Source organism: Sinohyriopsis cumingii, chromosome 9, assembly GCF_028554795.1.
Source record: "Sinohyriopsis cumingii isolate HCF-2022 chromosome 9, ASM2855479v2, whole genome shotgun sequence".
NCBI classification, from domain to species: Eukaryota; Metazoa; Mollusca; class Bivalvia; order Unionida; family Unionidae; genus Sinohyriopsis; species Sinohyriopsis cumingii.
Window position 1 is genome coordinate 48,273,308 of NC_142969.1, and position 15,806 is coordinate 48,289,113.

At 36.8% G+C, this 15,806-nt stretch overlaps 1 protein-coding gene across 1 annotated transcript in view; it reads left to right on the plus strand.

Moving 5' to 3' along the window:
- The first annotated feature begins 9,770 nt into the window (after positions 1–9,770).
- Positions 9,771–15,806, plus strand: part of LOC149791761 (bifunctional purine biosynthesis protein ATIC-like) — a 73,015-nt gene continuing 66,979 nt past the window's right edge. The window contains exon 1 of the mRNA XM_089970262.1: positions 9,771–9,905. Within this exon, the coding sequence (XP_089826388.1) occupies positions 9,887–9,905 (19 nt within the window). The 5' untranslated portion in view covers positions 9,771–9,886. The remainder of the gene's footprint in view (positions 9,906–15,806) is intronic.

A 15,806-nucleotide genomic window follows, 5' to 3' on the forward strand; every position in this document is an offset into this window, starting at 1 on the left:
TGAGCAACATAGTATGAACATAGTGTGAGCAACATAGTGTCAACATTGTGTGGGCAACATAATGTCAACATAGTGTGAGCAATACAGTGTCAACATTGTGTGGGTAATATAGTGTCAACATAGTGTGAGCAATATAGTGTCAACATAGTGTGAGCAATATAGTGTCAACATTGTGTGGGCAATATAGTGTCAGCATAGGGTGAGCAACATAGTATGAACATAGTGTGAACAACATAACGTCAATATAATGTCAACATTGTGTGGGCAAAATAGTGTCAACATAGCGTGAGAAACATAGTATCAACATAGTGTCAACATTGTGTGGGCAACATAGTGTCAACATAGTGTGAGCGACATAGTGTCAACATTGTGTGGGCAACATAGTGTCAACATAGTGTGGGCAACATAGTGTCAACATAGTGTCAACATACATATCTTCTTGTGATGACCGTACACTCAGCTTCACAGCTGTCTACAAAAACAAACCATGTTTAAAAATGGTCTGTGCTTATAACTGAAATCTTAGGGCAGAAACCAGTTTTCTAACTTCAGTCACACTGAATTCGGCAATTTACTTTTTGACCCCAATTTTATTATACGGAACCCCTTTTTATTCTTTCGGTCAAGGTTACCCTTGACCATTAATTTCTACGGACTGAAATCAATAGGATTCTTCCTAACCCCAAGTACAAACCATACATGAGATGGAGAATTCATGCTATTGTAAGAAACCATATTTCTTCTTTTAGGCACAGTGTCCATGACGTTTTCCCCAGACATCAAAAGAATTTATCTTTACCCCAAGTGCAAACCATCCACAAAGACTGGCAACTGCGGATGACGGAGAAGGCCAGTCATAGTGTATCTATCAGACACATTGACATTAAAGTCTCGCTTCTTAACTTCTTAATCCAACAAATACTTCTTTATTACCACATGCGAACTACCCACAGAGTTTGGTAACTGAAACCAGGCTTATATTTTCAGTGTGTGTGTGTGTGTGTGTGTGTGTGTGATTCGGATTTTAACGTAGCTTTAACAATTGTTCAGTCATATCGCTACAATGTCTGCAGTCTGGCAGTTTATAGTGATGTCTAGCACTGGGGCATCATGCCGCATACATGTAGCATAATGTCCCACCCAGTCACATTATCCTGACACCAGGCCGACCAGTCCTAACACTCATCACTTAATGCTGAGCGCCAGACGAGGCAGCTGTTAGTACCATTTTTGTAAGTCTTTGGCATGACTCGGCCGGAAATCAAACCCACGACCTCCCGCATCCGAGGCGGACGCTCTAACCACCAGGCCACCGGAGGGGTTTATCATTTCAGTCACACTGGCCTTAATCTTTGGTCTCGAAATATATAGGGTTCTTCCTTACCATAGGTCCAAGTCACCCACGGGGACTTGGCAACTGTAAACGGAGAAATCGAATTATTGCAAGGAACTCATTTTTTTTCTTTGGTTCACAGTGACCTTAATGTTTGCTGACATACATCTTCTGGAAATGAACTTAGTGTTTACCAAGTCTCGTGGCAATCGCTTTAAAGCTCTCTGACTAGCTGCACTAAAAAACGAAATTGTATCATACGCTCCAATGGGCTCCAATACAAACAAGGCAATAATTCAACCTAATAGTGTGGCAGCAGTGATTTTTCAGTATACGCATCTTCCGATCCTGATCATAATGTTTACCAGGTTTCATGAGGATCAGTCAAATGGTCAGATAAATCAAACCCTCTCCCCAATATGTGTTGATAGTGATGGACGATTTGTGAGTCTGATTTAACCTATTCATAAAATCGATGAATTTTCTGCAGACAGTTGTGTCCACAGAACATCGGTGTACATCATAGACACTTACCGGCATTTCTCGCAACCACCGGTTGAATGGTCTTTTTGGCGAAATGTAAATACCATTTCCGAATCAAATCTTATGTTTGACTCTTTGTAAATTCCCGTGAAACAAAACAGCCCTGTGTCCTGTGGGCTCTTTTTAATTTTGTGGCTACATACGGCTGTTACAAATTACCGTTATGTGTATCATCTGTACTCTGGTGTATTCCGGAGGGATCTGTATGCAGTAGAAGTGCACATTTTAATGAACAGGTGACATCAGATCCACAAATCGTGTCAGCATCAGCACAGGTATTTATTTTTCGAGAGTGGTGGGATCTGATTTATCGGACTTACCCATCAAGTACTGCTGGACTAGTTGAAACAATTGTCTCATACAATGCATTAAGCTGCATTACAAAAATGCAACAAGTTTAATGAAATTGCTGCAGCAAATGAATTTGATGATAGGCAAATCTACCGGTGACACCCCATATACTTAACAAATTCCTTAGCAATCCATCATAAACTGTGAGATTAGTTGTGCTAAAGAGATTATGCCATACACTACATTAAACTAGAAATAAAATAAGAAAAATATATGACAGCAAACTAAATAATTGTTTCAATTACAAATTGTTCTTTTAAAAAACATTAATCAATTTTAAACGAGTAAAGCTAACATTACTTTAGCAAAAATATTCAAAAGAAAGTAGCACTTGACACAGAGATGATATTCTGCTTAATTTCAAAATCATTTTTATTTCTTGGTCTAATTGTAAAAATGATGATGCCTTTTTCGAAGTTTTCTTGGATTTCTAGCAGCTCAACAAAAATGCATTTTGAAAGTAATTTTAAACAACAGCCCCTCACAGGGTTTGATGCTTTACATGCTTAAAAGATTTTCCAAGAATTCAAGACAAGATCATTTATTCCCTTTAACAGGTGGGTGTTACCTCAATCTTTGATACTCTTCGTCAGTAACAGCATTTTCGAGTCACCTGCTGTAGACGTCAAATTGTTACCAGTTTTATTTAGGGACAACAATACGTGATTTAGGACCAAAGTGACATTATAACAAGTCTTCTGGTAGTAACCCACGCTGATATACTCTCCGTTTTGGATAAGCAACAATAACAAGAATTTCAAGCTGTCTGCCATATTGTCCATACTAGACATCAGATTTCATTCGTGATCAACTAGACATCACAAAAAGTCTTTTGGTTAAACGCACAATATCAATGTGACCAGCCAGTCTAGAAGTAGTAATAACTAGATTTACAAGATGACCATTGTGGTAGCCATATTTGAAGTAAGATCGGTGCCATTTTTATTAAAACCAGTTAGACATCATAAGAAATCTTTCAATGAATCCCTTATCTGACATTCAAGAGTAGCGATAACAAGAATTTCAATATGGACACTGTGGACGTCTGAGCAGCACCATTTCAGGTAGGACTTATCAGACATCATGAGACGTCATTCAGTAGAGACCACATGTTGACATGACCTTCCATTCAGAAGAAGTATCAAGACTGTGGCGACCATACTAGATGTGCATTTAGGACAAACTATATATCATAAGAAGTCTTCTGGAGAAAACCCTATGGCAATATTATTTTTCATTTTGGAGAAGAGGCGATAACAATATCTTCAGGATGGCTGCTATGGTGGCCGTATTTAATATCTGATCGTCGCCATTTTCAACAAGACATACAATTTCTTCTGATGAAAGCATTGTATTGATATGACCATACAGTCAGAAGGAGTAGCGATAATAAGATTTTGAAGGTGGCCATGTTGAATATCAGATCGGCACCTTTTTCACTTAGGACCAGGCAGACAACATAAGAAGTCTTCTGGTGAAAATCTCATTTCAATCTAATTTTCAATTCATAAGGAAATTCATAGAAAACATGTCCAAGATGGCTGCTGTGGTGGCCATATTGGGTGTCAGGTAAATACAAGTTATTTTAGTGAAAACCTTAAGTCGCATATTACTTTCCCTTCAGAATGGGAAGCATTATGATTTCTAAGATGGCTGCATTGGTGGATATAGTGGATGTCGGATTGACACCATTTTAATTTAGGAACAAGCAGATATCGCAAGAAGTCTTTTAATGAGTCATCCATGTTGAAATGAACATCACATCAGGGGGAATAACTATAAGATTTTCCAGAAGGCGGCTGTGGTAACCATATCGGAAGTCTGAGTATCAGCATTTTCATTCAACCTTTTACTTTAGAGATTTGTCGTGGAGGAAAAAGAGCAGAAAACTGTCTTCTAAAACCTGGTGGAATATTATGCAAGGAGACTTGTGCTCAAGTATGGAGGTTTAAAAAGTTTAAACAGTAACCTCCAAATTTTAAAACGCATATCTAAACTCTCATAAAGGTTCAACTTGTGGGAACATTATTGGCCATTAAATCTAATTAAAAAACAGAAACATTAGTCACATTTCTAAATATTTCATGCTATATAATAATTGTATCTTAAACATTTGTAAGATGTGCCTTGTGGATTACGGGTTGTAGGATAGGCTTGATGTCTCCGCTCTAGATGTCGTAAGTGCCAACTAAATGGAGGTGCTCACCCGTCTGGCTGGAGGAGAGAATCATGGTAGCTGAGACGAGGAGAAACTAATAGTTGCTGATCCAGTGCTAAGCCCTACATTGACCTCGACATCGTGTTTACGGGTGGTAAGATGAACTCGGTCTGATCAATCGGCTAGTCACACAGGTGGGGAATGCAAGTGAGGAAACCTGTTGTGTGCCACAATGAAAATAATTTTTTTAAAAACATCAGGAAAAAAATCAAAAGCTTTAAACAATGGTGTGAGACCTGTTTTGAAAAGGACCATGAATAATGCAACTAACTAGAGTCAGGGAAATATGTCACTATTTCTCATCATTGAATCAAATGATGAGAATCAACGGCTAACCAAGCTATCAACTTTCCTGATAGGTAAAGCAATTCTAGGATTGACTGATGAGCTCAGGAGTGTGACTACAGTCAGTGCCAGATATAGGCATAAGCTAAACAAGCTACAGCTTAGGGCCTCACAGTCTGAACTCGCAGTCTGAAGGGGTCTCTCAAATTTATTTTCTATCAGATAGGGCCTCTACAGCTTCCCATAGCTTAGGGCCTCGCTATGTCTAAATCCGGAACTGACTACAGTCAGTTTGGACCATAGCTTACTGTGGCCTAAGTGGTTAGACCGTCCGCCTTGGATACGGAAGGTCGCTGGTTCGAACCCCGGCTGGGTCATACCAAAGACTTCTAAAAATGGTACCAACAACTGCCTCGCTTGGCGCTCAGCATTAAGAGGTTAGTGGTAGGGCTGGTCGACCTAGTTTCAGGATAGTGTGATTGGGTGGGACGTGACAATACATACCTGCGGCATGATGCCCCAGTGCTGGAGATTACTGTGAACTCCCATGCTGTAAAATGTCGTGTCGATATAATTGACATTTTTAAAGCTACGTTCAAAATCACACACACACACACACACACACACACACACACACACACATGCATAGCTCACTCTGACAATCTACTTCTTTCTAAGGATGAATGTATGTAGCTTTGACGCTGTGTTTTATGGTACATGTACACAAAGGAGACCATGTAGTGCCAAATAAAGGTGAAATCTGAAAACATTTAAAAAATGTATTGCACAAACCTTTAGGAAGATAAACCCTTCCAAGAAAATGTACACATTAAATTCAAAATAGCATATAAATGCAAAGATGTTAAAGCTTGCCTCTAAGCCATTAGTGAAATAAACATTTTTTCATACAAGCCTCTTAAGTACTCTAGTCATGCGATGTAGAGATCTACATGGTTGCAGTAAGACTGAGATGCTCTAATATCTACGATCTCAGAATGTACGTTTCCCTCAAGTACTCACATTCCAGTGTTTGACGTCACCCCCTTACCTTCTGTGACAAAAGCTGGGTTCTTGAACATCGCAGTTGACCCTCTCTTTCCTAATTATCTGCAGTGTTTTAACTGCCTGAAATGTGGCCAACACAAAGATGATTGTAGGAAGAAAACTTACAATGAGAAGAGGCACTTGCATGTTTAACATGTTTGAAGAAGATGAAAAATAGCCCAAGTCCAGGGTATCATGATTTTACTAGTGACTTGAAGTTTTAAGATATTGGAAATTGTGTAGTACGGGAAATTAATAATGCATGGAATTTTTTCTACGTTTCTTAGACAAGGAATGATTACATGAATTCCTAAAGAGGACAAACCAAATAATTGGAACCCTTTATTCTGATATTCGTTCTCAATATATATAAATTAATTTCAGGTTGCATTACAACCAGGATTAAAGAGTAAATTAGATTCACTGATTCCTGCAAATAAGACGTTTTTGGGGTTTTTTTGTTGTTTTCTTTTAAAGAAAAAAAGAAGCTACGTTGGAGAAAATACTAGTATAATATGATACTGAAGAAAACAAAAACTATACCTGGATCATATCACTAACGGAATTTGAAACGATTTTATTTCTTGGAGATTTTGGGCATATATAGAGAAGTTTCGGAATTGCATTATTGTGATACATCAAGACTTAATACTATTCCTGGCTATTCTTACATCAGCATGTTCAAGATTGGAATTCATTCGGAACACAACTGGAGTCCATTCGGAATGCTCTATACTTTGAACTTGTGATATCACTTTTAGGACTATTGGGATTTAATTCACAATATCGTAAATTCGTTTTAAATTTTCACTTTTGTAGTCAAGTGAAATAAATTATTTGTTGATTTTTACTAAACTTATTGGTTTTGGCTCTTTTCTGTTACTTAGTTTAAGACCATAGATTCCCAACACCAGTATTCTTCTGAAGCTAAAATTACTCTTAAATATAGAGAGGACGTAGAGATGCTTGCAGGAAATTAATAAAATCAAAAAGCCTAACAGTGTGACAAAATCGAAAAGTATACAGGGCTTAGATATTCTGCAAATTGGATGGCAGAGACTTTACTCAAGAATTTAGAAAAGTTGCTGCAAATAATAAGCTCCGTTGGATTCAGTTTAGAACTACACCTGGAATTCTGACAACAAATCTTTCTTTAAATAAGTGTGACAGTTGGTAATGCAAAATGCTTTCTGTAATTATGTTAAAGAAAACCAAACATCAATTATTTTGGAAATGTGACAGAGAAAAAAAAATGTGGAAAGAGTAATTATATAAATTTGCTAAGAAGATGAACATATGATACTTTTAAACTTAAAGACAATTTTAAAAGCAAAAGACATTTTAATCAGCATGATACGAACAAGATGATCTTGAAAAGCAATGGAGAGAACAGAAACCGTTAATGGTCGATGAATGAACAGCACATTGACCAAATGTTAAACAGGGATAACGACATTCACAGTCAGTATGAACCATCAATACCCGCATATAAGTTGAATCCAACTGCAAAATCTACAGACCCAAATCTGCCATCATATAATGCATTGCCAGATCTGGGTCCGTGCAGTTTGTGAAGAGTGATCAGTAGAACAACATAGACCCTGATCTGCCTGTATATTATACGAATGTAGATTTTTAGGGTATATTTTGTTTGCAGCTGGATTAAACTTACAAGCAAGTATAAAAGGCAATATAAATGTACTGTATTCAAAATAGTGCCGTTGTTTTGGTTAGAACTCAGAAATAAAGTTTCAGTCCCCGCCCCCCTTCGAATATAAAATATTAAAAATGTTGAATAGTTGGTTCCTAGTAAAATCATCATAACAGCTTTCTTCAAACACTAAATACGCAAATTAAATTAAAAATTGAATTCAAGGAATATAATTGCAATATGCTTCATTAGAATATGACGGAAATATCGAAAATTTATCAACACGTATATAAAACCAATTAAATCAGACTCGTTATTTCAAGGCACTCTTTTGATGGAAAGTCGAGGTACAACCATTTCATATGCTCGTATACAAAATGTAAAATAAAACAGGTGATGAAGGTTGCAAAGATTTGTACAAATTACTTTTGAACTCGAATGTCACACCCACCTGATAAAAAGAAGAGCAACATGAGTTTAATTTTGATAGTGATTTTTGGACAAATATGTATTCCAAAGTATTCAAAATAATAAACAAATATATTGCATTGCATGTAATGTAATGTATTGTATTGTATTGCATTGCATTGCATTGTATTGTATTGTATGTCAATAAAAAAAATCTTCATCACAACTACGGTATGCAGTCTCAAAAATGACTCTTGTAAAATGTGCGCTTGGAAAGCGGTGACTGAGAACGACTCTTGAGAGATACCGGTACATGGTAGATTTAAAATCACAATCTCGACTGTGTGTGTGTGTGCAATAAACTGAAACGAACAGTGCGAAACTAGTATCTAACTAGCCTGAGTGCTTTTGACTCTTTAATGGGTCTTTTACAAAGGCAAATACAAAACATAGTCAAGACAAACGAATAAAACAGAAAAATGGTTATGTTTGCAAAACTTTACATGGCTGTTTCTACAGGAATTAAACCTTTTAACTTTACTATTTCATAAGTTAAAAGGTTTAATTCCTGTAGAAACAGTCATGAAAAGTTCGCAGACATAACTGTCTTTTTCTGTTTTATTTGTGTGTGTGTATATATATATATATATATATATATATATATATATATATATATATATATATATATATATTACAAGTGTTGGGATGGTAAGGGTCATCTCGTAAATATATATGCAATCTAGATACAAGAGAGAAGATAGAAGAAATGTTATTTAACGTCGGTGGCCTGAATAAATACATAAAAACACTAGCTCTGTACGAGCTATTTTATCGGCATAACAATAGTATTTCATAATTCAACAGTCATGTACACAATCCTTATTATAGTACAAAGTACACATGTAGAAATTACAGTGTCGCTGTTAACCGAAGACTAAAAGGCAATGCAACATTAGATAAAACACAATACAACAATAGATAACAGATAGTACAACAGTAGATAACAGATAATACAACAGTAGATAACAGATAGTACAACAGTAGATAACAGATAGTAAAACAGAAGATAACAGATAGTACAACATCGAATTAAACTACAACACATTAATAGACAAAATGCAGATGCACGATTTTTTTTTTCAACACGTTTAACACACCACACAGAGGAGTACACTTAATAATGTAAATAACATGACTAATTTATTATTTTATTGTTGAAAAGCATGCACAATGTCAGTGATTACAGCTGATTAAAAGACGAAACAATACAGTCTCTCATAACTAATATCAATGGCAGACTGTTGCCCATGGTTTTGTGTTAGCTTAGTTCGCGGTGAATCCCTTTTATGATAGCTGCGTTTTCCTTTCCCGTGTTATTTATAATTTAGTTCCCTGATGCAAGTGAGGCCAGAAACGACATGCATTTATTTCAGTGGCGTCGCTAGCGGAGTGCGGACCGCACCGGGTGACACCATCTCAGACGGGTGACACCAAAATGAAAAATTGCAAATTTTACAGAGCACACACTGCTCGGTCTAGTCGGATTTCATAAGCGGATAACCGATCATAGTTAAATACATGACTAGCAGGCACAGCAGTGGCGTCGCTAGGGGGATGCGGTGTGTGCGGACAGCACCGGGTGACACCATCAGAGGGGGTGACACCAAAATGACATTACTAAGGATTCTGTATGGTCTGTTACGGAAGGAGGACCATGGGGGTGACACCATGAACTACCGCACTGGGTGACACCAACCCGAGTGACGCCACTGATTTATTTATAACCACTAAACTTTGTGTCTTATTTCTGCAAAAAAAATATATAATCTCATTCTCTTTCTCTCCAGTGCACTAAATGTATGTATTAAATCTGCTTTTGTTAATCGGGTCAATTTAGTGCAAAGTCGTCAATCGTCGCTCTTGTCTGTTAGCTAGCGTGTGTATCTAACTGTAACCTTTTCCATGTTGATGATTGGATACAAGTATCAGAGGTCAGAGTTGAGGCGGATCAACCACTGACTTCTACTGTAGCACGTGGAAAGAGACGATAACGATGGCTACTGGAAATTTAGGTATTTTTCAGCAGTATCTTCCATTTCACAAGAATACTATGAGTTTCTGTTTTTGATTGATAACGAAATTTTAGACTGTCATTATAATTAAGTTCTAGTTTCTAAACGTTTGATGCAGACTGCGTACTGTGGAATCACGTTTCCGCGGATACAGGTTCTCAAATAAATAACGATTAAGTGCAAATATTCGAACATTCGCGTACCTTTTAGATTGATAAAAGGGGGATCTAAATATGTTAACCTTTCTCAGCATGAACGCAGTAAGTTGGCCATAATCTTTGGCGGGATATTTTTCCCGTGTATTGCAACGCTGTCACTTGTTTCCGCGAATATTGCAACTGGTCTTAATAGGGTACAGTCTAACGCGCGGGATTCGCAATAAAGTCTAAACAAATCGTAAAATGAACCGAAACCATGAAATTGTTGCATTATATTTTCAAGCCCTTCCTTGATTTCTTTACTAAATCTCACCTTTATTCAATACACAATCCTCTTGTTTTTTTTTTTTGTTTCAAATGGAGGGGAGAACTTTCCCCCTAAATTGTCAGTTCAAGAAAGGTCCTGACTAGCGACATTTATGTAGAACCATTTTACAGTACCATAGTTAAAAACATTATCTTACTGGAGCTATTTTACGGACTATAAACAATTAGTTTTAAAATGACAAATGCTATACACAAATTATTATGACACATATTTACATAATTATTTACATTTCTGAAACTTTATTTCATTATTTTTACTTATAATGCTATCATCTTCCTACTTTGGCTAAGCAGAGAAGCTTTTGATAGATGCTCCCTTCTTCATTTCAAAATTTCTTTCATGCAGTTTTGTCCTGAAGTGTTCCTCCAGATCATATATGCACGACACCACCACTTTAATGTCTTCACTGCATATTTTACAAAAAGCATGTGAAGATCCTAACTTGGATACATCTACAGTATCAGGGAAGACTTTAATCCAATCAGCCTGAAACTTGCCACAACCTCAGTCAGTTTCTTCAAGCTTGCATTTCTTTGAGTTATGCTCAGCCATTTGATGGATGAAATATTTAAACTAGATGAGAGAAATAAAAATAATTTTAAAAAAATTTTTTAGATTTGACATGTGATAGAGGAAGATCTTCCGGTTACAAATATGTTACAAATTTATATTTGTCTCCTAGATATTACGCCAAGAGCTATCCAAAAATTGAAATCTAGAAGAAAAAAAACTTTACAAAGTAGCAGTCTGTAAGTTTATACCTTGTAAGCTGTTGATCGTTTCTATTAAAATTGTGTATCTGGTGTTTGAAAAGTTATGAACTTGCTTATGGTGTGCCGATTTTGGTCACAAACTTGATATAAATTGGCAGTGTTACATATTTCCAAGTCGCTCAGTATCTGTACTACGTCCGTCATTATGGCAATGCATCTTTCTGTTTGCATTACCTATCTGACAAACTTAACTCTAAAACTATAACAGCATGATAAAATGCCAGTGCTAAAATCAGTAGAGTATTTATTTTTATTGAATATACAATTTTTAATAAATCAACTTTATCTCCACACAGAAAAGTCGGACGAATTACGGTTACACCAACATGATTGCTACACTATGTAAAGTATGAAAATTGATGCAAACATTATGCATTTGATAGCAATAAGTATAAATAATAAAATAATATATAAACTAAGAAAACATACTTACTACACAGGTAGTTAGTCCATATTAGAAATCCAAGTGGTGTCTAATCTCGAAGCGATAATCAACAAGATCTTCGCACACTGGAGTTGAACCATGAATGAAACTCGTTTCATTATCAAAGGAAAAGTGCGCTTTTGAGTATGATTTGATTGGTTGTTTCAGGCCACTATAGTCTTACTGAATTCCTGTGCTAAAAAAATTATGCCAAGAGTCCCAGATGCACACAAACGAAAAAAAAAATTTTAAATTTAATTTTTTTTACTAAAAAAACCTATAAAAAACAGTTGTACGGTCATATACTGACGAAAAAGGAAAAACACTTTCAAAGTACGGGTAAACCGTACAAGTTGAAACCTATGCGTATATACATACAATCATTCATATATACATGCATACATACATACATATACATGTACATACATGCATACATACTTTCATACATATGACCGCTCCGGTGGCCTTGTGGTTAGAGCGTTCGCCTCAGATGTGGGAGGTATTGGGTTTGATTCCCAGTCAAGTCATACCAAAGACTTACAAAAATGGTACTAACAGCTGCCTCGCTTGGCACTCAGCATTAGGGGGTTTAGTGTTAGGACTGGTCGGCCTGGTGACAGGATAATGTGACTGGGTGGGACATCATGCTACATGTCTGCGGCATGATGCCTTAGTGCTCGACATCACTATATAGCTGCCAACCCTCATGATTTTAGCATGAATTTCACTCCTTTTTCAGCGATTCACACCACAAGCAAAAGATTCACGAATTCTCCAGTGCTCTATTATTTTAAATCTTTAATAAAATAACAAATTTTCTGTTAAGCGATCGTCGTGATATTGGCAGTTGCCAAAATGGTCCGGTACTGCTGGTCGCGATATTAGTAGAACTACATCCAATTGGTACAGTTGGCCCGGTAGCAAGCATTTTAGCCTATTTAAATCTATATGTATAAGAGTAGTTTTACAGATGCTTTTGAGAGAAACTTGGACCTAACCGGAAATTTGCTCCACGCATGTGTCACCAACACTGATTTGAATTACCGTTCGGCATTGCATGTAAGATCTTGAAAAGTGAAGTTTAATTTGGAATATACAAAAAATTGGAAAGATACGACAAAAATCCTAGTCACACATGCACACACACAAAACTGGCCGTGGATTCTGTCATTAAAGATTGATATTCATCATGATTTTTGCACACAGTGTGCGACAAATTTTAGTATTGGGCATGGTGGCATAGACGATGTGAGGAAGCACATCAATTGCAAAAAACACGTAGAAGCGGGGAAAATTAAGAATTCGCAGATTTCAGCTCAGGACTATTTTAAGCCATCGACGGAAGACCTGCAAGCTACCAGCGCTGAAGCATTATTTGTGAGTTTTCTTGTTGAACTCAATCTACCTTTATCAGCTGGAGACCATGCTAAACATTTGTTCCAACAAATGTTCCCGGACTTGAAGATTGCTTCCAAATGTTCCTGTGGAAGAACCAAAAGTGCTGCAGCTTCTGTGCATTCCTCACAGCAACAGAGACAATGAAAGAGTATTTTCTCTAGTGAGGAAAAATAAGACAGTCTTTAGGGCCTCCTTAGGTGCAGAAAATTTGTCAGCAATTTTAGTCACCAAGATCAACCAGCACACAAGAAGTCTGAACTATTTTGAAAACAGATTTACGATCAAGCAGTTGAGGAAGTTCAAGTCTGCCACAGTATCATGTCTTGATAAATAACCAGAAGAACAAGTGAAGTTTATGAATACCATAATAAATAGAAATGCAGATATATTTCTGCATATATGTAGTGTTTTAGTTTTATATTGCGATCTTGATATAGTGTAGTATGGATGGTCAGAGTGGCTGGAGTGGTCAGAGTGGATGGACGGTCAGAGTGGCTGGAGTTAATGTCATGGTATTTTTCACTACTTAGTGTCCAGATTCACTAATTTTCACTAATTGCAAGCCTGGAAGGTTGGCAGCTATGCATACATACATACACATGTATGTACATACATACATACATACATACATACATACATACACATACATACATGCATACTTGCATGCATTCATACATAAATGCATGCATGCATACACACACACACACACGCACACACATACATAAATAGGGGGCCCCAAGTGGCCGAATGGTCTAAAGCGCTCTCCATTGCAGATCACTGCCATCTCACCTCTGTCTACGTGGGTTCGAGTCCAAGGCTTGGCTAGTGTAGGTACATGGGAAAGCCTGCCAGTAGCTTCTCATGGGTCGGTGGTTCTTCATGGGTTTTCCAAGGTTCTTCCTCCACCAGTCGGTTATACTGGCCGCCATGTATAGCCTATCTTGTACTGAAAATTGGGTTAAACCCTAGAACAACAACATACATACATACATATGCATGCATACACACACACACACACACACACATATACATACATACATGAATACACATACATGCATGCCTACATATATACATACATACATGCATACATACATCCACATGCATGCATACATACATGCAAACATGCATGCATTCATACATACATACACATACATGCATACTTGCATGCATTCATACATACATGCATACATACATGCATGCATGCTTACATACACATACATATGCATACATACATACACACACATACATACATGCATGCTTGCATGCACATACATGCATGCACACATAACATGCATGTATGCATACATACATACATGCATACACATACATGGATGCCTACATACATACATACATATATACATACACACATATACACACACACACACACATACATACATACATACATACAAGCATGCATGCATGAATGCATGCATGCATGCATACATACATACAAACATACATGCATGCATTCATACATACATACATGCATGCATACATACATACATGCATGCATACACACACACATACATACATATATACATGGGGGGCCCCAAGTGGCCAAGTGGTCTAAAGCGCTCTCCATTATGGATCACTGCCATGTCACCTCTGTCTGCGTGGGTTTGAGTCCAAGGCTTGGCTAGCGTGGGTACGTGGGAAAGCCTGCCAGTAGCTTCTCGTGGGTTGGTGGTTCTTCCCTGGGTTTTCCAAGGTTCTTCCTCCACCAGTCAGTTATACTGGCCACCATGTATAGCCTATCTTGTGCTGAAAATTGGGTTAAACCCTAGAACAACAACATATGTGCATGCATGCATACATACATACATACATATGCATGCATACATACACACACATACATGCATACATACATACATACATACATGCACATACATGCATAAACACATACATATATACATGCATACACATACATGCATGCCTACATACATACATGCATACACATACATACATACATACATGCATACATACATACACACACATATACATACACATACATACGTACATGCATGCATACACATACACATATATACATACACATACATACATACATATATACATACATACACACACACACATACATAAATACATACATACTAGTTTATTAATGTTATGTAACTTGTTATTAAATTTTTTGTTTATACAAATCCCCCCCACAAAACTCAGTTTAAAGACTTAAGCATAGATAAATCAATTTACATGAATTAATTCTACTAAAAAATTCCATGCAGTATTAAAAACATGCATGCATACAGATTTGAAATACACAAATTTACTGCACTAAAAACTAATAATTTATGAGATTATTGCAGCAGCAGCAACTTTGTGACTTGAGGCTACATCTGCAGCATTTACATAATTCTCTCCTGGCCCACGTCTTTGAGAAGGTGTAAAAAAATTAGAGTATATTTTTAAAAAATGATTAGGGAGAGATTTCCAGTGTTTAGGTGCTGTATACCTAAAGGATTATAGCCCATACCTAGATTTTCTTACATTTATGTAAAATCATTATGTATATAGATAAACAGCAGCAGTTTTGTGCCCAGATTTTGAATTATTAATATAGCCTTGAATTCGAATGGCAGATTTATTCAGAATTCCATGCACAGATATTGTGAAATAGTTGGAAATCCTGTTATCAGTAGTTGTTTGATCTCTACTGCAAAATATGAATGAGAATATAGTCTCGTAAACAATACAAGTATCAGGGATCAGCCACTTTAAATTTGGAATGGGGCTGAGATTTTCTTTCCAAATGGGATTTTTTAATTATTTTAAATTGAGCTAATCTTTTTTTTCTTCAGCTAT